Source organism: Rattus norvegicus, chromosome 14 (genome assembly GCF_036323735.1).
Source record: "Rattus norvegicus strain BN/NHsdMcwi chromosome 14, GRCr8, whole genome shotgun sequence".
Classification (NCBI taxonomy): Eukaryota; Metazoa; Chordata; class Mammalia; order Rodentia; family Muridae; genus Rattus; species Rattus norvegicus.
In genome coordinates, this window is record NC_086032.1 from 3286358 (window position 1) to 3312219 (window position 25862).

The window sequence follows — 25862 nt, forward strand, 5'->3', positions numbered from 1 at the left end:
CCCCACCAAAAATGTACACAATTAAAACTGTTAATTCCATCTACATGTCTATACACCTGCCCCAGGTTTGTGCACCTCCCCAGGTTTGTGCACCTCCCCAGGTTATTTTGGAAAACACAGATATGGTTTTGGTTTCCACTCACATAAATTGGCAAGTTTTTTTTTTTTTTACTGATTGTAATTATCATTTAAATAGAATTATTAAATATTTTCCTTTTTATAACTGACTTATTTCACTTTATGATTAAGGCTTTCCCTATTGTGATGTTTTGTCAACCTCCTTTTTAAGGTTGTTGTATGTATTTTCCACATTTGATCAAGCTTCTTCACCAGTGGACATGTCGACTGCCCTCAGTCTGTAGCTTGTGAATAATACACATTCTGAGTGTCTCACCTGCCCCCAGCTCCTACGGGAGCTGCACCACTCGACGCTGCCTCCAGCACTAGACAGATGCTTCTTCACTGTGTCTTTGCTTTATGTTCTTTGTGCGTGTGTGCGTGTGCCCGTGTATGTGTGTGTGTGTGCCTTGTGTGTGCGTGTGTGCCTGTGTGTGTGCCCGTGTATGTGTGTGTGTACGTGTGCGTGTGTGTGTGTATGTGTGTGTGTACGTGTGTGTACGTGTGTGTACGTGTGCGTGTGTGTGTGTGTGTTGTTGTTGTTGTTGATTTTTGCTATCCTAATGGTAGTGAGGTGGTGCCTCATTGCACTTTTGTTTGAGAAGGCGTCTTGTAGCTGGCCTCAGACTCCTGGGTTTAAGAGACTTATGTGTAGATCCTGTGTGTCGAGCTGCCAAGCTGGATCTTATTGATGACAGTGATGGGCCCCGGGCATTTGTAAGTCAGTGTTGGAGGATGGACTATTCAGAGTCTTTGCTCATTAAAAATTCCAGGTTATTGGGGTGAGCGCTGCTTCCAGGTTGGGGAAGTTCTTTATGTTATGGGTGTAAACTCTTGTTACATATATAACTTGAAGATGTTTTCTCACTTCACAAAGATCACCTACTGCTGGCTGTTTTGTTTGGGAAAAGGCTGGCCATTTATGGAATGTGATGTCTCCACTCATAGTTGTCTTGCTTTTGGAATCATATTCAGGAAATTACTGCCAAACCCATGTCATGGTGCTGTCCCTTTATTTTACTCTAAGTTGTGGTCTGCCTTACGGTGGTCTTGAACTTGCTGTATAGCTGAGGTTTACCTTGCCCTTGTGTTCAGCCTCTCAGCTGCTGTCACCGTACTTGCTTTATGCAGCATTTGTGATGGGACCAGGGCTTCGGCCCTTCGCCCAGTTGATGTGCATCCTCAGCTCTATTTTAGCTTTTGTCCGTTTGATCTTACTCATTTTCATTTTTCAGTTTTCTGCTGTCCAATGAGATTTTTTTTATAATTTATTTTTATTTTATGTGCATTCGTGTGTTGTGTGCATGTGTCTTTGTGAAGGTCTCAGATTCCCTGAAACTGGAGTTACAGTTGTGAGCTGCCATGTGGGTGCTGAGAATTTGAACCCAGATCCTCTGCAGTGCAGCCAGCGCTGTCAATCATGGAGCCTTCTCTCCAGACCCTGTCCATCGTGATTTTTATATGACTTACGGGATGAGTTCTTATATTCTGACATGAATGTCAATGGGATTCTGATGGGGAATGGGAATGAATCTGTAGGTTTCTTTATACAGTGTTGACTTCTGTGATGGTTATTATTAATTTGTCAAGTTGACTGCATGTGGAATTAACTAGACTCGGGTAAGCCCATGAAGACTGTTATTGTTCTTTTGTACAATTGAATGGTTGTCTGTGCTGAAGTGATAGGGTGGCTTATCAGGTACTGCTTATTAAAGAATGTCTGCCAAAGAGGATAGATAACTTTTATTTTGTAAAGAATGTGTGTTTAACCATACCCTTAGAATAAGATGACAAAATGCAACACAGTGACTTAGATTTGTGACTTTTTTTTAATGTTCAGTAAAGTATGTATCTGCTTGCCGATACCTGGGAGGCATTCTCACAAGTGAGGAGAGCTGTCTGTCTGAGGAGAGCTCTAGGACAGCTTTGTGTTGTACACCTGTGGGAATGGAGGAACTGCCAAGCTTGGGGCCAGGCTCGTCCTCTGGCCACTGAGGTGCATCACTAACCAGATGCATTCACTCAGAGCTTTTTTAATTCCAATGATATTGACATGAAGAAAAGATAAAGACTTACAGTTTTGTCAAAATCACATAGTTTAAAGTAGACAGTCATTGTTTGGCAGGCTGTGTATAGAACACGAGTACTACAGAGTTCTGAGCTACTTCTCAGGAGATAGTAATGGTTAGCATTAGAACCTCTGTTACATCTAGTCATTTCTCATAAGTTATATTAAAGTGAGAGGCTCATCACTGAAATTGGAATACATTAGAGAATATTTTCACCTAAAGAGAAATTAAGATAGTTAATGAATTTTTAGTTGGGGGCTTGGAATAAATTGTTTTTTCTCTCAATACAATCTTTTGTCTTTATACTGCTGAAATTATATTACATACATAGCTTTTGAAATTTTTATCCCATATCGAATTAATTTCATACATAGGAATTGGAGCTTGTGAGTGAAGTCCTGAGTTCATGTATATACGTAGTACATGCTTGAGAGGCGATATGCACTTTCGCCACATGTTTTCATAGTTTCAAGTCAGTTGCGTAACTATGTCAGGCGTACATGATCTTTGAGCACACTGGTAGCTAGACACTTGTCAGAAACATTCAGCATATTTGACTACAGCAGCTGACGTGAATAAAGAAAAACTTTAACTCCTGTCAGGTTATAGGGCTGTTGTTCATTTACAGTCAGCTTTACTTTGTTTTGTGTGTCCCTTTATGCTGTTCCACATCGTTTGATGGCTCACAATGCAGTGACTACAACAGAGGCCATGACTTCTGTCCTCTTGAGCCACGGAGAAGCTTTTTCTTGGATTTTACAGGTGAGTTAGAAAAGAGTACTCAGTAGCCGTCAGTCAGGCGTCTGAAAGCCGGCTGTGAGAGACCATGTGCATGAACATGTTGCAGTGGAGCTCAGTGGCTCACAGGCTTCTGTGGTAACCGGCCTTGTGTGAATGAGAGCTGAGAAGAGGAGAGGACTCGAGACCAAGTGACGTGCATGTGTGCATGTACAAGGCCTGTGACTCGAAGGGACGCTGGGAATGTGAGGGGACCCACGAGTCAGATCAGTGACGACAGGAAGAAGACAGATGCTGTCATTGAGAGATGGATTCAGCTGTGTTAAGGATTTGAATGGTGCCCTGAGAGAGGAAAGTATGAAGGACAAAAGTCCATTGTGCTCAGCAGAGAATGATTGGAGAAGGGCTGAGCTTGGTGAGACACTCCTGTCATCTCAGCATGGAGGAGTCAGGGCTGAGCTTGGTGGGACACGCCCGTCATCTCAGCATGGAGACTTCTCAGAAGAGAGGACTGCTGGGCTCAGATTTCCTGCTCTTCATTAAACACACATGAAAGGTAGTTGTAGTAATAACTAAATAGTGGATCTCGGCAACAGGTTCGCTTCCGGCCTAGTGCTCTATGCTCTCAAATGAGACACACACACAGCCTTTATGTTTTAGTACGCCTTCACAGCTCAATAGCTGAGCCATTGCCTAAACCTCCGTGTGGTTAATCCTGAGTTATTTACTAGCTCTTGTTGTATCTTGGCTGCCTTGGACCCAGTTGGGGGGCCCTTTGGGCTCCCAGCTCCTTCACATGGTGACTGTGCCTCTCTGTCCTCCACTCTTCTCAGGCCTGGCGTCCTTCTTTCCCATGCTCTCCTGCAATATCAGATCTCTCTCTTGCCCTGGGTCCCAAGTCTGGGAATCCTACCCTCCCACCTCTCTGTCTGTACTTCCTAGCTACTGGCTGTTAGCATTTTTATTTATCAGTCAGAACCAACGGGAGGCAGGTTCCCAGAAGCTACTTGCAGGTACGGTTTTGGGGAGAACATAATTAGCATTTGTAATACAAGCAGCTACATTTCCCCCTTTCGTCCAATTAAAAGGGCTCTTTTCTCTTAGATATATATTGAACACATTGAACACAGTTATGACAAGTTATAAATTCTAAGGTATGATAGACACTTGTAACACCCAGTCCATCATATTTGGCAATTTGGCAACTATCATCTATCCAAAGAGTTTACAATTCTGTACCTCAAGTGTTTGATTTTTAACTTGTATTACCAATTGAAAACCAGTCCTTCAACTCCGGAATATCTTCCTTAATGTTAGATAATTTAACTTCAATTATGAGACTATAATTAATCTTCAGTCCTATCAGAGATCTGAATCTGTAGGAAGTACAAAGACATGGCTTCCTAATCTTATATGACTTGACAGCTGATTGCTTGGATAGTCTCTGATATTTCTATAATGTTGGAGCATCTATCCATCTGTGAAGAAAAAATCCTGTCTGTTCTCCAGAGCTTGCTTTGAAGTCAGATATAAAGACATGCTATGTCCCGTGTTAGAGCACTGCGTGTTAGCAGAGAGAATGGTTGCTAAGACTGCTGTTATACTTTATATAGGCTGCTCTAGGAAAAGCTAGAGATAGGGAGGCACAAAGGAGGTCCGTGCATATATTTGGAGCATAACCTGAGAGCAGAATACATGGAACGTGGCTGAAGAGTAGTAGATAAGGTGAGAGTAGTAAGTCCCTGGGCTGGAAGTTTATCACTAAGTATACTAGAAGGAAGCTAAACACGAGCTTTAGGAGAGTCATGGTTTTATGCTACAGATTTTCAATTCAATTAGTGGGTTAAGTTAGGAAAATTTAATAATTTCAAATAGCATTCTGTGATTTAATTAGTTTTTGTTCTTTTACGTAAGAAAACATCCCCCCCCCCCCAAAAAAAAAAGTCAAATGCAGAAGGTGTAGTGCTTTGGAGTGAATTGTGGTTTCCCCTAAGACTACCCACCAAATCCAAGTCTCCTCCACCCCAGAGTATGGTCGTACTGAGAGGTAGGCCTTTACAGATGTAATCAAAGTGAAGTAGATTATTAGAGCAGATCTGCTAAGTTGTGGCTGGTGGGTTTGAAGTGAGGAAGTGTGGGTACTAAGACTCCGAGCTACAGGATGTGAAGTCAAAGGGAAAGGATGTCTATTTGTGAGCCAAGGAGAAATGCCGTGCATTTCTAGGATCTGTGACACGTGTGTGTGTGTGTGTGTGTGTGTGTGTGTGTGTGTGTGTGTGTTAGCTGTCCTAGGTCACTAATACAGAGGTTGGTTAACCCTGTTTCTCCTTCCTCTGTTCCCAGACGTAACCAGGGTAGTTGGTTGGTAGGAAAGCTTCCCATTGTTGTCTTGTGTGTCACTGTCTGTAATGCAGGCTATGGAAATGGGGTTTAGCATAGCAAGTGGCCAGTACTGAAGTATTGTGTAGGCTTGCCTTCCTGAAGAATTGTCGCTTTGTAACTCCTAGACAGTGTCATGTGCTTCTTTAGAGAGAAAAGACAGTTTGATTTCTCAACTTTGACTAGAATTGCAAGATTGATCCCCTCCCCCATTTTGATAAAATACTATAGTTAACTTTCAATTACCTGAGGTATTTTTAGAAAAAATAACTGTTGCCACTTGGTGGCACTACATGGCTTAAAAATGAGTTAGATTGTTGTTAACCGTATGATGCTACACATGATTACATTCAGGGAAGAAAGCAAAATGAGAGACTCGATGTTATGTTTGATTCTGACTTATAAATGATTACTGGTACCCTAAAATAGGGTTTATAAAAAGGCCATAAAATACAAAGTCTAAGCCAGACTTAGTTTAATGGGTAGAGAAGTACAGTCCTGTGCAGGAAACCTTGTTAGTTCCAATGCTGTCTGCCATTCGGCCCAACTCTGTCTTGGTCTCAATGTAAACGATAACTCTACACTAGAAAGCTCTCCAGATTCTCTTTATTGGCAGTATTTCTCAAGTTGGGTGTTCTGTATTTTCTTATGAAGCTCAGAAACAGGTAATGTTTTTGGGTAATTAAGGCACACATATTTGGAAAATAAAAAGAATTAAATATTCCTAATTAAGCCTTCCTATAGCATATTGAGGACTCCAGCAATTATTTCTAAAATACTTTATGCATTTTTGTCATGTACAAAGTGTAGTTGAAGTGTGAGAAGTGAGTTGTTTCCAGATGCACTTTTACTCCCAACAAAAGACTTGCACAGCTCTAATAAAGTATTTCACACAGTGTTTACAGTGCACAAAGTGTTAGGCACATAGCTCACACCTCATGACCACATGTCGGGACAGATGCCACCAGCCTGGGGCACCTTCCCAGTCACTAAGCCTTTCAGAGTAGCCTTGCCTGACAATGTCCATGTAAATAGAATTATACAGTATTTTATCTCAACAGTATGTTGGGGAAGTCTGAATTTTGTCAGGTGTAGCTATGGTCCACTTTTCTTAATTAGTGTTTTTTTGGTTTTTTACTACGGACCCTTTGGATTGAGTTCTACTGTTGGACATACTGCATGGTGTAGTGTGTTTGTTGAATTGTTGGTGTGTATAGGCTGGAATTGGACTTAGCACAAGAACTGTTTTCCGGTCCTCACCAGCTGTCTGTATGACTTGCTAGCTATCGTCTTCTGTGAAACCTCTTCTTGTGGTTACACGCACACACACACACACACATACACCATGGTACTGCATGAGTACCCAGGGAGGCCAAAGGAGGTGATTGATTGATCTCCTGGAGCTGGAGTGAGTTAGTAGACAGGTGTGAGCTGTCCTGTGTGGGTGCAGGGAACTAGACTCAGATACTTGCACTGTATGCTCCTAAGTGTGGGCCATTTCTCCAGGCCTCTTCTCTTTGCATGTGTGTTACAATTAATCTTCCCTTTCTCCTCATTTGGGTCCTCCACCCCTTTTATGAGCTTGCTTACTTCTAGATAGAAACTGCTTAGTTACACTTACTACACAAACATGCCCAAGCCTACTTCAGCCAGACTGTCAGTGTCTTGTGGCCTTGTGAAACAGAGGCCTTCATTTTAGCGCAGTCCAGTAGGTCTTCATTTTTTTTCCAGGCAGTGCTTCTTGGGTTCTATTTCTTTCCTGTTCTAAGGATGCTCACATCAATCAATAGTCTCTTAGGTTGTACAGCAGGCCACTCTCGTTTCTCTGATCCCACGTCTCTGCTTTGGCAGTGCCTTCATAAGCACAGTACTCTGGTGTCCGGACATTAGGTTAGGGACGGTACCAGGAACATACAGTCTACCAAATGGTAAGCATCTACAAGACACAGAGCAGTCATCTAGCCAGTGCCATTGGCCAGTGCGGTTGGGAAACTATCCTAGTAGCTTTACTGTTTAACTAGAGTTGATATTTTCCAAACTGTCATGGTTCCACATGAATATATATTTTATATGTATTAAAAAGACTTGCTGTCGATATGTATTCCTTTGTCATAAATAAGGAAATTTACACACACACATGGACTTGTTTCTGTGTTTTATCTTTGGTCAGCTTCCTCTGGTATCAGTGCCACAGTGCCTTGATTTAGGTGACACAGGTGTTTCTATACAAGAAGTATAAGCTGTCTTTGCTGTTTGCACTTCCATCAATGTTTGTTATATTGCAGGTTTTATAAAATTGAATGTATTTGTTACTGTGAGTAGAATTAATATCTTCATGATGTGGTCTTAAGTTCTTCTAGTTTTATGATATCTCTATTTAAGTCAGTGAGTCTCAAATTATTTGTAGTCCCATTAAACTCTGATTTGTCTAAATGGTTCTGTCAGTGTCTCTCCCCCTCGCTGCGGTTATCTAGGAGCAGGCCATGTGTCATGAGGGCTTATGCCTCACAGATGCTTAGCGGTCCGGTGGCCCTTGCTCTGCTCATCCAGTGTGGCAGTCCAGGGTACCCTGGGCAGGTGAGCAGGACAGCTGTTGCATTTGGATGTAAGCAGACGCTGTGTTAACCCTTCAGAGAGTATTTTAGAACATGTTTGCATGAATAATGCAGTTTTATGAAATACACTTGTAGTAGAAATTTAGTGAGACTAGCATTATTTTACATTTAGGAAGTCTTTTAAATGCTTTCATTGAAGACCTTTGTATTCTTATACCTGCTTTTTAAAAAAAGTGCTGGGATATCACAAGTCATTCAGCCTCTGAAAAATTCCATTATACACGTAGGAGAGAAGGAGAGGGAAAAGGCAAGGAAGGTGTTAGTTTGAAAATTGCTTTAATTTTGAGGACTTGTGTGCAGAGCCTCGGGGATCCCCAGTGGTTCTCAGAGCACACTTTTGAGACTTACCCCTGAGGATTACAATTGCATGCTTGTCGGTAAGATTTTAATTTAATTAAGTCTTTTTAATCTTTTTAGAGAATGCAGAGATCTAAAATACTTGAATACAATTTGTATTCTTCCCCTCTTTTACGCAGTTTTGTATTACAGCCATATTTAATTCCATAGTCATTCATTTGCTTTTATCTAGTTTTTGTGCTGCTGTAACAGATACCTCAGATGGGTTCATTTATGATGAACAGAGGTCTGTATGGCAACGTAGACTAGGAAGGCCAAAATGCAGGCTGCTTGCTCCTGCTGAGTGCCTTCTTGAGGTGCAGCTGAAGCCTCACTCAGGGAGAGCAGAGCCCTGACCCCTTTCTGAATCCCCCATCCCAAGACAATGCTCCTCACAGCTTAATTATCTCCTCGTATGGGCCTCCCAGTGCTGTAGTCTGACACGTGAACTGAGGGGAAACATTTGGCCCGAGCTCTACCCACTGCTTCTGCTGTTGCTGGCGTTGTTTGCACTCGCGTCCTAGTCCTTTGTCCTGGCTTCTGTCGTTGCCGTGGAGTGTTCTTCAGCCAGGAAAACCTGGCCAATCACAATTGAAAAACTGTTCCCTTGTTCCAGCCAGAAAGACCATGCACTGTGGGTCACCTTGTTAATTTAACATTACAAAGAACCCATTAGTGACTTGGGGTTTGGCTAGGTGGTTTTGGAGAGATCTAGGAAGCAAAAATTTATTCTACATCAATCGATATTGACAGGATGTACCACATTTTATGATTGTTCTCTTTAAACATTGAAATAATTCATATGTCATGTAATTAACAATTTCTAGCGTATGGTTCTTTGATGTGTGGTGTATTTGCATTTCGAGGTAATCCTCAGCTTGTATAGGTCTGAGTCATTTGGTTACTCCACAGAATACACAGCCTGTTTCATGACCATTTCCTGTTCGCCCTCCATCCTCACTGACTGTTCATCACCTTTGTCTCTGATGAGCTTTTGCGAATGGCTACTTACTTGCAGCTGAATAGCATTCTTCTGTATCTTTGGCTTTGTAAACACACACTGTACGTATTTCAGTGCACGTTTCCCTGTGAGCCTGGGTCACTACTGTTAGCTGCTTTGGAAGCTGAAGTTTGGACTGCACATTAAAGGCCTGCCTGGACGCCTAAGTGAGTTGAGGTCCAGTTTGGGCAACTGTGTAGGGACTCCTCACAGAGGAAAGGTGAGGACTGAGGATATGGCACTGTGGAGCACTGGCTCCAGGTTTACTGCCGGCGTTGGAACACAAATCTCATTTTTGCTGAGATATCTGTTATTTGTTAGATACTGAACAGCTAGACCACGTGCTTGCAGTTTAGCCCTTTCGGAATCACCTGACTTGTCTCTGCAGATGGGCATTTCGCTTTCTCAGCTTCTGTGTGTGAGTCTGTGATTCACATTTGTCTCTGTGCTGGTTCTTTCTACTGTGTTGTTTGTTAAAGCTAAGCATCTTATGGGTGTGAAGAATTTATCTTTTTGAGGCTTTGATTTTTATTTCCTCAGTGACCATAAAATGAAACATTTATTCATTGGCTTGTTGGCTATTTGTAGATCTTCTTCAAACAGACAATTTGATCAAGTCTGTTGGTTGTCCTCCTTGTTGACCTGTTTATATATATTGACTAACATTTATCTAATACATTTAAATAATGCACTCTGATAAGCAGGTCATTCATTCATTCAAGCCAGGGTTTCTCTGGGTAGCTGTTCTGAAACTCACACAGTAACCTAGGCTGCCTCTGCCTCCTAAGTGTTTGGATTAAGTGAGTGGCACTGTGCCCTACCTAGGTTCTTTATTTTGATAAAGTCCATATTAGTTCCCCACCACCACCACCTGTGCTTTTGATGCCAAGGATTCCACATTTCATGCCATCTTCTAGGAATTTTGCAAATTGGACTCTTATCAGATTGCTTTTTTGTTTTGTTGCTTGTTTTGTTTCTTTTGTTTTTAGAGACATGGGCTCAGTGGATATCCCTATTGACTTAAAACTTGCTGTGTAGACCGAGCTGGCCTCAGACTCACAGAGATCCTCCTGCCTCTTCTCTGAGTGCTGGGTATTCAGAATGTTGATGAGTTTTGTTTTACTGTCTGACCTGGCTGTAAGACCGTCTGGATGGATGATGGATTGGTCGGTTGATTTCTGGACTCGAATGGATCCCATCAGTCTGTATACCTGTCTCCCTACACTGCCACTTAACTACTGTAGCTTCGTGGCACCCTGAGATCAGGATGACTGGGCTTGTCTTTTTTAATACTAGCTTTGCTGTTTAGGGGCTTTTTGAAATCTTACATGAATTGAAGATGAGTTGAAAGGGGAACATTTCTACAAAACCTTTAGGATTTTATTTACAAAGTATTTTTGTTAGTTATTTGATCTTATACAATGATGTAATGAATTTTGATCAGAGTGACCTCCTCCTCCCAACTCCTAGATCCACCCTTCTTGAGTTTGGTTTGTGCTGTCCATATATATTCAAGAGCGTGAGGCCATTTATTTACCATATCCGCTTACCAGAGGCCACCTGCTTAAAGAAAACTTGATGTCTTCATGGAAGCCATCATGTGTCATGAGCCCCTTACTCAGATGGTGCCTGCATCTTGTTCAGGGCCATGCTCAGACAGCCAGCTGCTGAAAGTTGATGAGTACAGCAGTCCCAACTTCTCTGAGGGTCCTTCCTGACCCCCCGCTCTTAGGCTCTCCCTCTCTCCCTGACTCTTGGCAGGACTGGGTGGTGGTGCAGGTGTTCTGTCTGTCTGCGTGGGCATGCTAACCTCATCACTGCACACACAGGCTTCTCTGGTTGACTCAGATCTGCTTTAGTCTGGGTATTTAGAGGACAATTTCATACTGTGTTCATCTAGCAGAAGGATACTAGTCAGGATCTCCCCTACCCATGAGTTCTTGGTCAGATTTGCAGAACTAGCTGAGCATTTCCTAGTGACATACAGTACTGCCAAACTTCTGATGTCTGAGACCAGGAAGTAGTAAGATAACTGTGTAGGAAAGGAGGTATCTCAGTAAGTAAAGGTGCTTGCTACCACTAAAAGGCCTGATTTCTGTCCCCAGGCCCACACAGTAGGAGGATAGATAGGACTCCTATGCGTTCTGTGACCTGCACATGTGTGCTGCGAGCAGCACAAAGATAGAGACACACCTTGAAGTCTCACCTCGGGCTATTTTTAGTAAAAGCAAGACTGTGTCTAAGTTGCCTGTACGATACGTGGTCATGTTTCAGCCTGTGCCCCATCACGTCTTGACATTTTGTGGTTATCTACGTGTGTTTGCCATTTGGCCTTAGGATTCTTAAAAGTGTTCCTGGTCAGAGGCTCAGCTCTGTGGGTCTCCTGTGTTCCTCCCTTAGCACCGTGCTCTCATTGCCTGGGGATCATCATATCAGTGTGTCACAGTTGAAATTAGAGGGTGTTTAAGGTTCTGTAGTTAAATTCTCCTTTTAGTTTCAAATAGTATTGCTGGTCAGTGATGCAATTAAATTAAATGAACATGTATGGTATATATCAAAAATCAAAAAGAACCTTAGTTACAAATCATTTGACTTGATCTTCATCCTCCAGTTCTGTTCTTCAGTGTTTCTGGCAAATTGCTATCCGCTGAGTCATTTGAGTTGGTTGTTAGGTAAGACAGCCATCTTCTGTATCAAGGGTCCCTGTTCTGGCTTTTCTTAATTGTAAGGTGAAATTTTATCCTTATAATCTGAACATGTTGACTCCATGTTTGCTTTCTAGGACAAGCTTCTGATAGTTGAGTTATTAACCCTGTGGGTGATAAAGCTAAGCATGCTAACTTCTTTGTTTTATTATATGGCGTGGTGGTTAATGTTAGCCTCTATTTTTGTAAGTGGTTGATTATTTTTCATAGTATTTCCAGTCAGTGTGATACCACATCCACAGTAAGATACTACTTGGTTGATATGATTATGTGTTATACTTTATCTTCCAGTAGAACCTGGGTAGAATTAAGTTTGTATGTTGTTACATTGTGTATAGTACTTACAGGCCTAAATGCTATAGTGATTTAAATGTAGTTAATTGGGATTTATTTTGCAGTTTAGATGACAGTTTGTGAATGGTTTTCTCTCTCTGACCCAGTCTTCTACATTACTAGCTGAAGTTGTCATGTGTTCTAAGGATAATGTAAATGAACATAGGGTTTGTGAAAACCTGACTAGAACTCAGCTCGTGGGCAGCATTATAATTTATTTATAGCTGTGTAATACAGTTACTAATGAACTAACTTAGAATGAGGGCAAAATTATACTACATTTTATGTGAAATTATGCTGTCTGACAAAGGTTGGCATTATGTAATAAGTACCCACAAATGTTAACCTACTTGCAATAAATACAATTAATAATGTACATAGAAGAATGAAATTAAGATAATTTTTAACAAAAAAGAATTATTCATGAACAGAAAGTGGACAGCATAGATTTGATGACAAGAAGGTTGTATCTAATCTGAATTACTGAGTGACCTAGGAAGCTTGCTCAGAGGGATTACAGAATAATTATGTTAATATGCAATTATCACCTCATTTCTTCTGTAGTAACCTCAAGATGCAGTGTAGTGAGGGTGTTATAGCAAGTGCTGATAGTTTGCAAAAATACTGATGTTTGAGATTTCTGAGACAATAAGACTTGCTTGAGGCGTGTAAGTGATGATCTGTCATCTGGAAGATGGGCCTGACCTCTGTGCTGTGCGGTGCTCACCGTGTATGACTCGAGGCAGCTATAGCTGCAGAGCTCATTATGCTTCTGGAAGCTGAAGTACACGTTATGTAGATTTTAAACCCCCATTTGCAGCTTTAAAAAAGTCTGCATCTTTTAAAGAGCATGTTTAGGAGGAAGTTAGGAGGAAGCTCTGTGGCTGATTGTAGGAGGATTTTAGTAGTGCTATCTAAACAGTACGTTAAAGAATCTAAGTGCTATTTGAATTAATCAAATTCAAGTTCTCTTAAACATTGAATCTTTTAAACGTTGTACCATTATGGTATATTTTAAACTTGTTAGCTTCCTTTATATTTATTTTTTAAATATATTTTAGTGACTTGTTTTTATTTTATGTACTTTCGTTTTTGTTTGCATGTTTGTATGTGTGAGGGTAACGGATCCCCGGGAACTGGAGTTACAGATAGTTGTGAGCTGCCATGTCGGGGCTAGGAATTGAACCTGGGTCCTCTGGAATAAAGTGTATTGAACTATTCCTGTAGCCTTGGTTAGCTTCCTTAAAGTCAGTGAGTAATTCTTGTCTATACATATGTTTCTTTTGTTACAGCGACAAGCCGGTGTCAGTGCTTAGCTGTATGTATTTGCCCGTGTGGAGCTACTTAACACTTTCCCACAGTTTTCAGTGAGTTTCTAAGTCAAATGCTTTCTTATCTGGATGAGGACAGTCCTTGTAAACCAAGGAAGTAGATGAAGATGATAGGTTTTTCATAGTGTAGTCCTACAGATCCTTCACAATGTAATCATATAGATCCTTCATAATGCAATACAGATCCTTCACAATGTAATCATACAGATCTTCACAATGTAATCATATAGATCCTTCATAATGTAATCATATAAACACTCCAAATGTAATGACGAGTTGTTTTTTGTTGTGCCCTGAGATTTGTATAAAATACTTGAAGTGTTTTATAGTCAGAATGTATTAGGAAAATTAAACCCAGAAAAATGTTAGTTGTTCGTAACCAATGTGCAGACTGCATTTCCTACAGCATGTTTTCCAGTTGATGAAATAAATGGCCGTTTTCAGTGGTCTAAGAAAGCCATGTCACTTAACTAAACATTTCTCCTGAGTAGAAAAGATTATGAATTATTAGTCGATAGCTAAGTCACATTTCATGATGTGGACATGAAGAAAAACTGGCTGGGAAAGACCAGATTTTGTGTTTCAGCAGCGTGATTTAGTTTCCTTTGTTTACTAGATATGTTTTGTGGGCCAAATATGTTTTATACATGTATTTTTAATATGGTTTTGAGCAGAATGGCATGGTGTCTTCAGAATGTGAAGTTAGGAGATCTTATTAAGCCATTCTGATAACAAGGATGCAGCCTTCAGATCAACATGATATTCTCCTAGTTTGTCACCCTGCTGTTCAGGGGGCACCAGTGAAGTTGCTTTAAATGGAAGGCGTCTGTTCATCCTTCAACCTCTAACACTAGAACAGATGGGTAGGACGCAGAACATGGAAGGCTTTACCTCTGAGGTGGTAACAGTGAGCCACTCATTAACACTGAATTTACCACTTCGTTAGCAACGTTGCTTCCTGTTGAGAAAAGCTAATACAGGCTTCAAATTGACTGAGCATATATTTGACTACCTCTGTGATTACAATAAATAGAAACAGAAAGTCTTTCAGGCTAGTTAGAAGCCTGTCATCCATCACAGTGTCACGAGGTTGTTAGTACTGAGGCAGCTTACTGTTTCCCTCAACCTGGCCTGAAACGCCAGGGTTTGCTACCAGAACAGAGTCAACCCCACTCTCCTCACACATGTTTACGTGCTGCCCATTTTTAACTTGTGTTTGTGATGTAGACTCCTGCTGGGTGCTGCATTAGCACCATTTTGGGGTGATACCGTTGAATATGATCTTATTGGAAGTCTATTTTTATTACTGTGGAAGTTTGCCAGCTGCAAAGCAGAATTCTAAAACGTGTGAGGGAAGGAATAATGATTGTTGGTATAAATAATGCCAAGGAAAGATCTTTATAATAACTTGTTTGTAATCTTTGATGCGTTTAAGATTTTGTTGAAAGAATATGTTTTTGAAAGTTATGAAATGAGACAGTTAATCATATCCTTTCTTTTTGTGCTAGAGTTAGTATTTTACAAAACATGAAATTTGTACTCCCAAGTGAAAATTATTTAAAATATCTTAATTTCTATATTGAATTTTAGAGCCTTGCTGTCTTAAAAGTAGTATTGTTCACTATACAAATTAAAAATCACTGCAAAGATAATGTGAATTTTTATCTGCAAAGCAGAAAGCAAGTCTGCCCTGTTTACTGCAGTCTCAGTGCTAGCCGAGGGCTCGCTCCGTAAGCGCGCAGTAGGGTGTAAGAGCAGCATCCACCGCTGCAGTCACACCAGTATAGCTTAGGCCCTGTTGCAGTTGCTGACTCGAGGCCAGAACCATGGTAGGACTTGTATTCCAGACGGACTGTGGAGATGTCACAGGTATAAAGCTGCTTTTCTTTGTGTGATCTTGCAATTGCATTTTTACTTATTCATCGCTTACTTCTTTACTCAACAATGCTGTCTCGCACCTTTGCCAGGTGTTTCAGGGAAACATGGTGGTGACCAGGTCGTATCGCTGCCCTCAGAGTTAAGGACAAGCCGCTGTAGTGCAGGGTGTCCACTTTTCCAAAGAGCCCTGTGGAGGAGTCAGCTCCCTGTGACGTAGGGGAGTGACCGTCTCCTCACGGGACAGCCTCATAGGGCTCCTTTCTCAGATTTTAAGATTCCTTTGTCTTCTTATCCAGCTCAATATATGATCAAAAGCAATTTGCCATGTTAACCTACATTATGTATGACATTTCGTAAAAAGGTCTGGGCCTCTACACTACTGTTAGATTATAAATGGTATAATTGCTTTTAGGAAATGCTTAGAATTTGGGATCTCAGAGTATAAAACTTGACTAATTTTAGCATTAGTAACTTATAATTAAGAATAACGTGGATAAAGAATGACTAAAACTTTATGAACAAGATGGCAGTTGTGTAGAGTTTTGACAGAACACTATCTTGAGCAAAACAGTTTTAAATATTTTAGAAGTAAAGATTGCTACTTATTTACATATAAACGAGCCAGTGGCATTGACTGCAGTCACTGTACTTGACCCACGCTGTCACCTTGAAGTTTCTTGTCCCCTTTTCCAGGAGTGAGCTTCAGGTGACAGAATAGTTATTCTTTGCCACATTTGATAATTCCAGCTGTTCTACTGTATGGAGTAACTGTCCTTAAGACATAAGAATCCTTTTTTATTATAAAACTTTGCATGATATTTTAAATGTTTTCAATGAGTAATGCATTTATTTATATTGTATTTAAGTGTATGCATTTCCTTGGGTAGTTTATATATGTAGAATACTTAATTTCTAGAAAGCAGAAATAGAAATATTTGCTTTATAAATATTTTTAAAGTGGTTCAATGTTTGAAGTGTTTTCTAATTCCTATAAAGTTATAAATATCTCAATATATAAAAAGTAGAAAATTAAACCAATGAAAATGTATACTTCCAATTTTCCATATATTCCAATTAGCATTGGAATATATGCTATTGCAAATCGTTTTTGCAAATCTAAATTTTTGTTCTCCGTTTTCTAGACTAAATGTGTTAAATGACCTTGCCAACAATATGGATGATTTGAAGATAAACACTGAGGTTACTGGTGCTAAAGGAGAGCTCCAAGATGACAATTTCATCTCAGAGAAAGACAGTGGTGTTCATAAACCAAAAGATTGCCAGACATTTCAGAAGAACAGTGCATTGACTCTGTCTGAAGAATTGTCAGAGGCTCAATCAGAACAAGCCTTAAGTGGAGTCCAGTCTGCTCTGTTTATCCCTGCCGGCACTGCTGCTGTTCCTAGTGAAAACTTTACCGTGCCCACAGGGGCTGTTGCTAATGGACCAGTTTCTCGCTCCTCCTCAACAAAGACTTGCAGTATGAGTGAGGGCAGTGCTTCCCTAACCTCTGAACAGTCCACGGAGCAGCTAGCAACAGAATCTTGCTCAACTCTGAAGTCAGTAGCTGACCGTCAGCTGTCGACACCACCAAAAGCCAGCCAGCACCAAGTTCTCTTTCTGTTATCAGATGCAGCGCATACGAAGAGTCCGACCCATTCCATTACGAAACTGCCTACCTCTGCTTTAGTCGGTCATGATGGTCAGAATCCAGTAGGGAATAGCTTGAAGTCAGAGAGCACTTTACTAAGTCAAGCAGAGGTGGGCGGGGGTGACGCCGCGGCTGCGGTGGTCAGAGACGACCGCGTCAACGCGTTAGCAGCGATTTCCTCAGGGACAGACAAATTTAGGTCAGAAAATGATACAAACTGGGACCCCCAAAAAGAGTTCATTCAGTTTCTTATGACGAGCGAAGAGGCCGTGGACAAGTCCCCAGCTCATTCTAAAGTAGTGGGTCTAGAAAAGAAGAGGAAGAGAAAGATGGACGTGAGCAAAATCACTCGCTACACGGAGGACTGCGGTGGTGACTTGGGCCGCGCCCCCGGGAAGTCAAAAGTGCTGCAGGCTGACTTTCTAGGGCAAAGTGAGGAGACACAGGCCATAGACTCACAGAGCTACACATTGCCAAACATGAAACCTGAGTCAGCTGACGGAGACCTGGAGACTGTGGATCCTTTTCAGCATCTAGTTTATAGCTCAGATAAATGTGGGGAGGGTAATTCACCTGTTCACACTCGCACTTTAGTTTCAAATAGCGTAAAGAAGAAATGTGAAGAGAGTGATTCGGAGTCACCTGTCACTTTCAGTACTGAAGAGCCATCCTTCTACCCCTGTACAAAGTGCAATGTGAACTTTAGGGAGAAAAAGCATCTCCACAGGCATATGATGTATCATTTAGATGGGAATAGTCACTTTCGCCACCTTAACGTCCCCAGGCCATATGCTTGTAGAGAATGTGGACGGACCTTTCGAGATCGTAATTCACTGCTAAAACATATGATCATTCACCAAGAAAGACGGCAGAAGCTGATGGAGGAGATCCGTGAGTTGAAAGAGCTCCAAGATGAAGGCAGAAGTGCCCGTCTGCAGTGCCCTCAGTGTGTGTTTGGTACCAATTGTCCTAAGACGTTTGTGCAGCACGCTAAAACCCACGAGAAAGACAAACGGTACTACTGCTGTGAGGAGTGCAACTTCATGGCCGTGACAGAGAGTGAGCTGGAATGTCATCGAGGCACTGCCCACGGGGCGGCCGTCAAGTGCCCTGTCGTCAGTTCAGAAGTAAGCCAGAGAAAAACACAAAAAAAGACCGTGAAAGACTCTGTTACAGGATCGTCCAGGAAGCCAGCTCCATACCTGTGTAAGATGTGCCCCTTTACGACTTCAGCCAGAAGCATTCTGAAGAAGCACATGGAGTATTTGCATTCCTCGCCGTGCATGGATTCCTTTGGTAATCCTCTTGGACTTGACAAAAGAAAAAGTGACAGCCTTGAGGAGTCCGTGGATGTCGACAGCACCAAGTCATTAGCTAAACAGCAGTCCAGTACGTTTCCAAAGAACTCTGCTTTAAAACAGGATGCTAAGCGCACATTCGGATCCAGCCCACAGTCAAGTACTTTTTCAAAATTTCACAAGCGGCCACATCGAGTACAGAAGGCCCGGAAAAGCATTGCCCAGTCTGGTGTAAATGCATGCAGTCAGAGCAGGTCTCCTCATAAGAACGTTATGATTAAAAACAGCACTGACCAAAAACCAAAGTATTTCCATCAGGCCCCAAGAGAAAAACCCAACGCCAAGGCAGACGGCGGTTATTTATATAGATACAAGTGTGACGACTACCGGACGGTCAGAAAGTCAGGTGATTCATACCCACTTCCTCTCAAAAAAGAGGTTAGCACATTAAACTCTTTACATCTGTTTTCATCAAGTAATTCTCATAATAATTTTATTTCAGACCCTCATAACCCAGATGCCAAAAGGCCAGAAAACGAGAAAGACCACAAGCGTGTAGCTGTGAAAAGAGTACTTAAGGCTTCAAAGGAAAGCTCTGGTGGAGAGGACTTGGATAGCTATCCCGACTTTCTGCATAAAATGACTGTTGTTGTTTTGCAGAAGCTTCATTCTGATAAGAACGATAGCTATGAGACAGAAGATGACAGTCCCTGGGATAACGTGGAGCTAGGTGACTACAGAGCGCAGGCCATGGAGGAAGATGCCTACGGTGACCTTACTGAAGAGCACGTAAACTTACTGCCCCTATTGAAAAGCAAGATGGAAGGCCAGGGCCCTGGAGACAGTGCTGCCCTGAGTTACGATCAGAGTGACGGCTTCTACTTTGAGTATTACGAAGACGGTGGCACTAACAACTTCTTACAGGATCTACATGATCCTCCGCATTTGGAAAACTCAGACACGCCTTTGTCCAAGCATAGTTCTGTTTTTCATTGGACTGATTTGTCTCTGGAGAAGAAGTCATGTCCTTACTGCCCAGCAACATTTGAAACCGGTGTTGGGCTGTCAAATCACGTCCGCGGACATCTTCACAGAGCAGGATTAAGCTACGAAGCCCGTCATGTTGTGTCACCAGAACAAATAGCCACAAGTGACAAGATGCAGCATTTCAAAAGAACTGGCACAGGGACGCCCGTGAAACGAGTTAGAAAAGGTAAGTTCACTGCGGAGACAGGTGGGGCCTAATACGCCTGTTCAGACTCGGAGGAGTTGAAAATTGTGTTTGAATTTGGTCATTTTTATATAAAGAGTCACACTGTCCATTTATGAGTTTACTCATTTACAGTGATTTGTAAGAGTCTGATACTACTCTTAAAAATCTTTTTTAGCTATAGAGAAGTCTGAGACTACTTCCGAACATACTTGTCAGCTCTGTGGTGGTTGGTTTGACACAAAGATTGGGTTATCAAATCATGTCAGAGGCCATCTGAAAAGACTTGGGAAAACTAAGTGGGATGCTCACAAGTCCCCCATCTGTGTTCTGAACGAGATGATGCAGAACGAAGAGAAGTATGAAAAGATCCTGAAGGCGCTCAGCAGCCGCCGCATTATCCCCAGACCATTCGTAGCTCAGAAACTCTCCTCAGATGATGACTTCCTTTCTCACAATGTCTTACCTCTTGATGAATACCACAATGGCCTAAAGACAGAGGCTCTCTCAGTGTCTGCATCAGAGGAAGAAGGGCTGAATTTCTTAAATGAGTGTGATGAAACAAAGCCTGACCTGCCCAGTGGGAAAAAGAACCAGTCTCTCACACTGATAGAGCTCCTTAAAAGTAGGAGGATAGGAGAAGAAAGGAACTCGGCTCTGTCTCCTCACAAGATCCATAACCAGACAGCAAGAAAGAGATTTGTTCAGAAATGTGTTCTTCCATTAAACGAAGACAGTCCGTTGATCTATCAGCCACACAAAATGGACTTGACTGTGCACTCAGGTAAGGACGCTTGTGAGTCTTTGAACACAGTTGAGTTGTGCTTTGTGAGGTGGAGCATCCATGTGAAGTGCCTTGTGGGCCAGCATCTTCCCCTTCAAAGTGCCGCACGGCAGGGCACAGCGGCTCTGCTGGAGCTCTTCAGAGGATGCCCAGCAGACTGAGTGTCCGCCTCATCCTTGGTCTGAATGTAAGTTGAGAACGAAAGCAAAACACACACAGACAGACAGACAAACACATTCCTACCCCTACACCAAGCCGACTGACCTGTAAAACACAGCACTGCTGCGGTATGTGTGGGAGGCTCCTGTTCAGCAGCACAGCAGTTTTCTTGGAAGACCTCTGATGTGTTTCTGCCAATGCTACCAAGTGATGCGTTCAGAACTGAGCTGCTGGGGCCCCTCTGCTTAGGCAGGGCAGGGCAGGGCAGTACAGAGCAGCCTCTTTAGGTCAGAGATGGTGCCTGTTGTGTGATGCCATTAACCCGAACAAGAGTCCCCTCCCTGAAGCCTTGCTGTGCTGTGTGACTTAGAGAACCTCGCTCGGCCTTCTGAGTTTTACAGCCATGCTCTCCTGCAGCGAGCAGGTGCTTGGCTTGGTGCTGCTGCTTTCTGTGGGAGGGCTGTTCAGGATGGATTGGGAAATGAGGTGGCAGGTAAATAACTATTGTGCATTCGAAGGTCTGGTTTATACTTAAACGCTAGAATGGTATTTTGGGTTTGGTTATTTGTTTGCTCGTTTCGAGGTTAAGAATGTTGAAGATTTATGTATGTGGGCCTATGTTGACTGTGTTCTTAGCCAGATGGAAATTGGTCAGTGTATTAATAAAGGGTCAAATTACATAATGGCAAGCAGTGAATATCTCAAATAATTTGTATTGTTGTTTTGATTTCGGAGAATGTTAATAGCCTGAAAATGCTTTTTCTGATTTAGGATTCTAGGTAGGTAGTAGGGTACTCTCTTCCATATAAAGGGTCTTTTAAAGTTAGTAGTAGTCTTTCTTTTTGTGAAGAAGGATACCGTTGAGAGATCAGCTGGCTGTGTTGACCATGATGCATGATTTCTTGTGGCCATCATAATATGGTTGAGACACCTATTGAAATGTTTTGGGAGAGTGAGGGTTGTCTGAAAAGTTTAGAGTTTACTTTTCTACATGTTTCCTTTCCTGTGATGGTATTGGCTTGTTGATCATTTATTTAGCGCACAGATTTTAGCAAACAAACCTTGAGATCATTAGCTTTCATTATTGGTGGCGCACTCAGGGTGATGAGCGTAAAGTGCCCTGAGTGAAGCGCCATGTCTAGCGGCTGCTCCACGGTGTCACCACCTCCTCTCCAGCCTGATGGCAGAGCCTCATTTAGAATCAGGCCTTTTACGGTTTCGTGCGTAAAACACTTTAATTACCACTTTCTCAACTAGACTTTCTAATTCTTTTTATTGGTAAAACGCTTTGAACCTTCTCAACAGAACTGTGCTATTCAAATCACAGGACTGGATTTAAGTATGTCTAAGAAAGGATCTGCGTAACACAGAAATCTGCAAGGCCATGACAGTAGGTTCAACTTAGAGGAGCTTGGAGGTCCAGGCCACTCACTCCTCCTCGCACTTTCCCAAGAGCATAAGCTGGCTCTGTATGCTAACTGCCAGCTACTGAGATTAACTCCCTTTCCTTAATTCAAGCTAAGCTAACTCAATGAGCAATTAAAAGCTATCTTTATTGTGGCACTTTGTACACACTCTAAGCTTAGACAGCTTTCTTCTTTTGAAGTGAGACCTGGATTACAGTTTTTCTTTTGAATGCTAGGTATGCCTGTGACGCTTGCGTTTGTGCGGTGCAACACGATGTTTGCAAGTGCTGCTAGCCTGTCCAGGTACTTAGTGCTTGTGCACGAAAGAAGAGTGCTGGACTTTAGACTGGTACAGGTATGTCTGAACAGATATCACAGCAAATCTGTTGGGTACAGTACTCTTTGTCTCCTTTAACTCCTCACCGCAGTGGCGCCGATAGGTTGGATGATAACCGCAGTAGCGCCGATAGGTTGGATGATAGCTGTGGCTCCCTTTGGTAAGCAGCAGTTGATATATATTAAGTTTCCGTGGTGTGTCAACTATTAGGTAGGATTTCAATAAATGATTAATTTCTTGTGGCCCATACTGATATGGTTTGGGGGAAAATAGCCCATTTGAGGTAACCTTTTAAGTCTGTATCCCACTCTTTAAAAAGTATAGCATTTGTGATTTTTGAATTTACTTTTCTATGAGTAGATTCTAGAAAAATCACCTCCTTGGTTAACAAACATGGAAAAGATTGCAGTAATGGCGCTTTGGATAAAGATGCTTCATTTAAAAGAGAAAATCACAGTAAAACCTCAAATATATAGAATAATTCATTGGTTTAGAAGTTGAATTTCAAAGGGGAACAGGTCTTAATAATGCCCCCTGTGACCACTATTATAGTTTTCTTTTAATGCCCCTACCCTGCATTTAGGATTCGTAAGCCTAACCTCCACATGCATGCCAACAAGCACGTCTCTGTGCATTTTCTCTGGCTACTCCAGCTTTGCAGACAGTGTCGTCTGTGGATGTTGGTCAGCTTACTCAGACAGAATGCCTGACAGACGGATACCTTGCCGAATGCTTTGCTCTTTGACTTGTACTCTTTCAAGCTGCCTGCTTGCCGACTTCCACTTCTCTCAAATCTTAAACTTATTTTCCTAAATAAAACTGTACAAATTGTTGTTGTTGTTGTTGTTGTTTCCCCATTGAAATCCTCTTTGTAGTGTGTTTATTTCTCCTCCTCCTTTGAGGTCATGACTGTGTGCTTTCTCGAGTGGTTGTTTGCCTGGTCTTTCTCTTGTTCTTTGTGTCCCACAACTTAACATGTGCTATGTCCTTGCTGCTAAAGAGCCACTGTGCTCATCCTGTGCTCCTTGTCCTGCTTCCTCACTCTGTCTCTTGGAGTGAGACACAAATGACAGGGTTACCTTTTATATGAAAAGGAGGAAACAGTTTTAGTTTACTGGCATGGAGCTTTGACCCCGATGTTAAGTTCACTTTACCTGCATCTGTTGAGGCCTGCAGCCGTAGACATGAAAGACAGGAGGCAACAGAAGAAGGAGCTCAACTGGCAAAGGAACACCCTGAGGTCCATGCTCTGCTCTCCATGGCGCCGTGAGGCGTAGCTCTAGGCTGCTTCTCACTGGGTAAGGAAGCTGTGCTCAGAAGTTACTGCCTAGCAAAACCAGGGTTCAGACCAAGGGTGTCTTGCCGCGGCTCTTTCCCTAGTTACTGTTCTCTTTTCTTGGATTTCTGTTGCATGATTCTAAAATGAAAGTTGGTTTATAGTGGGGACCATTCTGGTGAAGACTAAATAAATAAGTCTAGTTGGAGACAGCAGGGACCCAGGAAACTGGCTGGGTCTGCTTTAGACTCTGGAGGACTTCTGAGAGTGTCTCACTAAGTGCTTAATGGGTGAAGTGCTCCTGCACTTGACTGTTGGGTCATTAAAAAATTCTTAGTCTCATCTGTAAACTTTTCAAAACACGATAGTAGTTTAAGGCACTGGTAACTGATACTACCTTTCATGAAAGCAATAAAGCCAAATCAAAGCCCTCATTAATATAAAGAAAAAGAACATAAAGTCTTTAATATAAAGAAAATGAACTGTAAAGTCTAGGCCACCCAGGACAAAGAAGATACTGCAGTTAAATACCAGCCACTAGTCAGAAGTGCTAGAAAACCGGTGTGTGCTAGTTGTCGGCATGCAGAGGGGATCAGACAGCTATGCATACGGTCTAGGCTGACGCTTTCCATAACCACCTCCCTTCCTTAGACACTCTGAAGTGACAGGTCCCGGTTTAAAGTTAACTCCTGCTTTCTTGTGGCAACTTGAAAACGACACTGTATTCCGCTTTATGAGTGTTTTGTTTCCCAGACAGAGAATCCTGTTCGTATCCACAGACTCCCCGTGCATGTCGGTTTCCCAGTATTTGTGTCACAGGAGCCCGGGAGGGGTCTAGGTCATTGTAAGGGATTCACTGGTTCATATGAATAACAGACTTAACTTTCTAAAAGTATAACTGTGTCTATGTGTACATAGATACATACATAGGTGATAGTGAGACATAGATACACCGTCCGTGCATAAACCGTGTCTCCATACAAGTACACCACACACGTAGAACAATAAAAAAGAAAAAATGGTAGGAATGAAACCTTAAGCCTCCAGTATGTTTCTTCCTAGTTCAGCTTTTATTCATGTATAGTTTTACATGTGTTGTCCAGACTTGAAGAAAAGGCTTCACTAGGGGGTGGGAAGGTGGCTCAGTGCTTAAAGTGCTTTCTACAGATCCTGATGTCCATGTAAGTAAGTCGAGTGTGGCAACACTCACCTGCAACCCCAGTGTGGGAAGCAGAGAGATGCTGGCCACCTTGTGCACTTGAAAACTGCAGATTTCAGGCTCAGCGAGAGAACATCTCTGAGTAAACGGGTGAATAAAGTTACGGGTGAACATAGAGAAACATCCACCTCAGCCTCTGTCTCCACATGTGCACGGACAGGTGACTGTACACACATGCACACAACACAAACTCAAGCTTAGACATTCTCAAGACTGGTAGTTCCGTGGTAGCTGTGATAGAATGAGCCTTGAAGCCTTTGTAGAGGCCATCAGCTCCTGGCGTCTTCTCTGCGATCCAGTGTTATTTCAGAGGTGGAAATAGTCCTTCTAACTCAGGTCTTCCCAGCTACTCTTACACTGAAGAGGCTGCTTCCTAAGATACCAGTTTGGTGATGATTCAAATGCTCCGAATGCCGTGTTCTTTACTTTGACGTCCCAGCTTGCATGTGTAAATTCACAGTCGCACCTGCAGCCTGTCCCTGCTCATTCTTTCTCCTTAGAGAAGCAGTGTTTACTGTGACCTGGTAAGTTGGTCTGCTCAGCACTGAAAAGCCCAGGCTTGAAGGCTCTTCGGTTTAGGGCCTGGTGTGGATTAGAACTACTCCCAGTGGTGCCTTACCTTCCAACCGTTGGGGCAGCAGGTGGCAGCAGCGGCAGCGGCAGTGGCAGTAGCAGTGGCATTGCTTTCAACCTGCTTTTATCTACCAGCTTTTTAAAAAAAAATTTTTAAATTTAGATATTAATGTAAAGTGGAAATTTCTAGTTACATATTTAAAATTAATGGAGGAAATAGTTTTTATTCTAAAAGTATGTGCAGGAAGGGTCTTATTTGTCTATTTGCAGAGCACATTTTCCAGAGCATGTTAGGAGTAATATATACTAGTTACCCAAAGTGACCAGTTGCCATAATTAAGGAAGAAAAGGGTTTTAGAAATTGGTATTAGTCCTTAGTCACTAGTGGGTTACACCTGCTTTTCAAAAAATACTTTTCAAATCATCCACTTTTAAGTTGTAATTGTAG

At 42.1% G+C, this 25862-nt stretch overlaps 1 protein-coding gene across 13 annotated transcripts in view; it reads left to right on the plus strand.

The window, feature by feature from the left end:
- The window catches only part of Zfp644 (zinc finger protein 644), a 76471-nt gene that overhangs the window by 38008 nt on the left and 12601 nt on the right, over nucleotides 1-25862 (plus strand). For 4 of the 13 annotated variants that reach the window (XM_017599151.3, XM_063273038.1, XM_063273037.1 and 1 more), the window contains 3 exons: nucleotides 13585-13659; nucleotides 16644-19663; nucleotides 19839-20444. The exons of 1 other annotated variant lie outside the window; for it this stretch is intronic. In XM_017599151.3, coding sequence (XP_017454640.2) covers nucleotides 13585-13659; nucleotides 16644-19663; nucleotides 19839-20444 — 3701 coding nt within the window. 13 annotated transcript variants of the gene reach the window in all.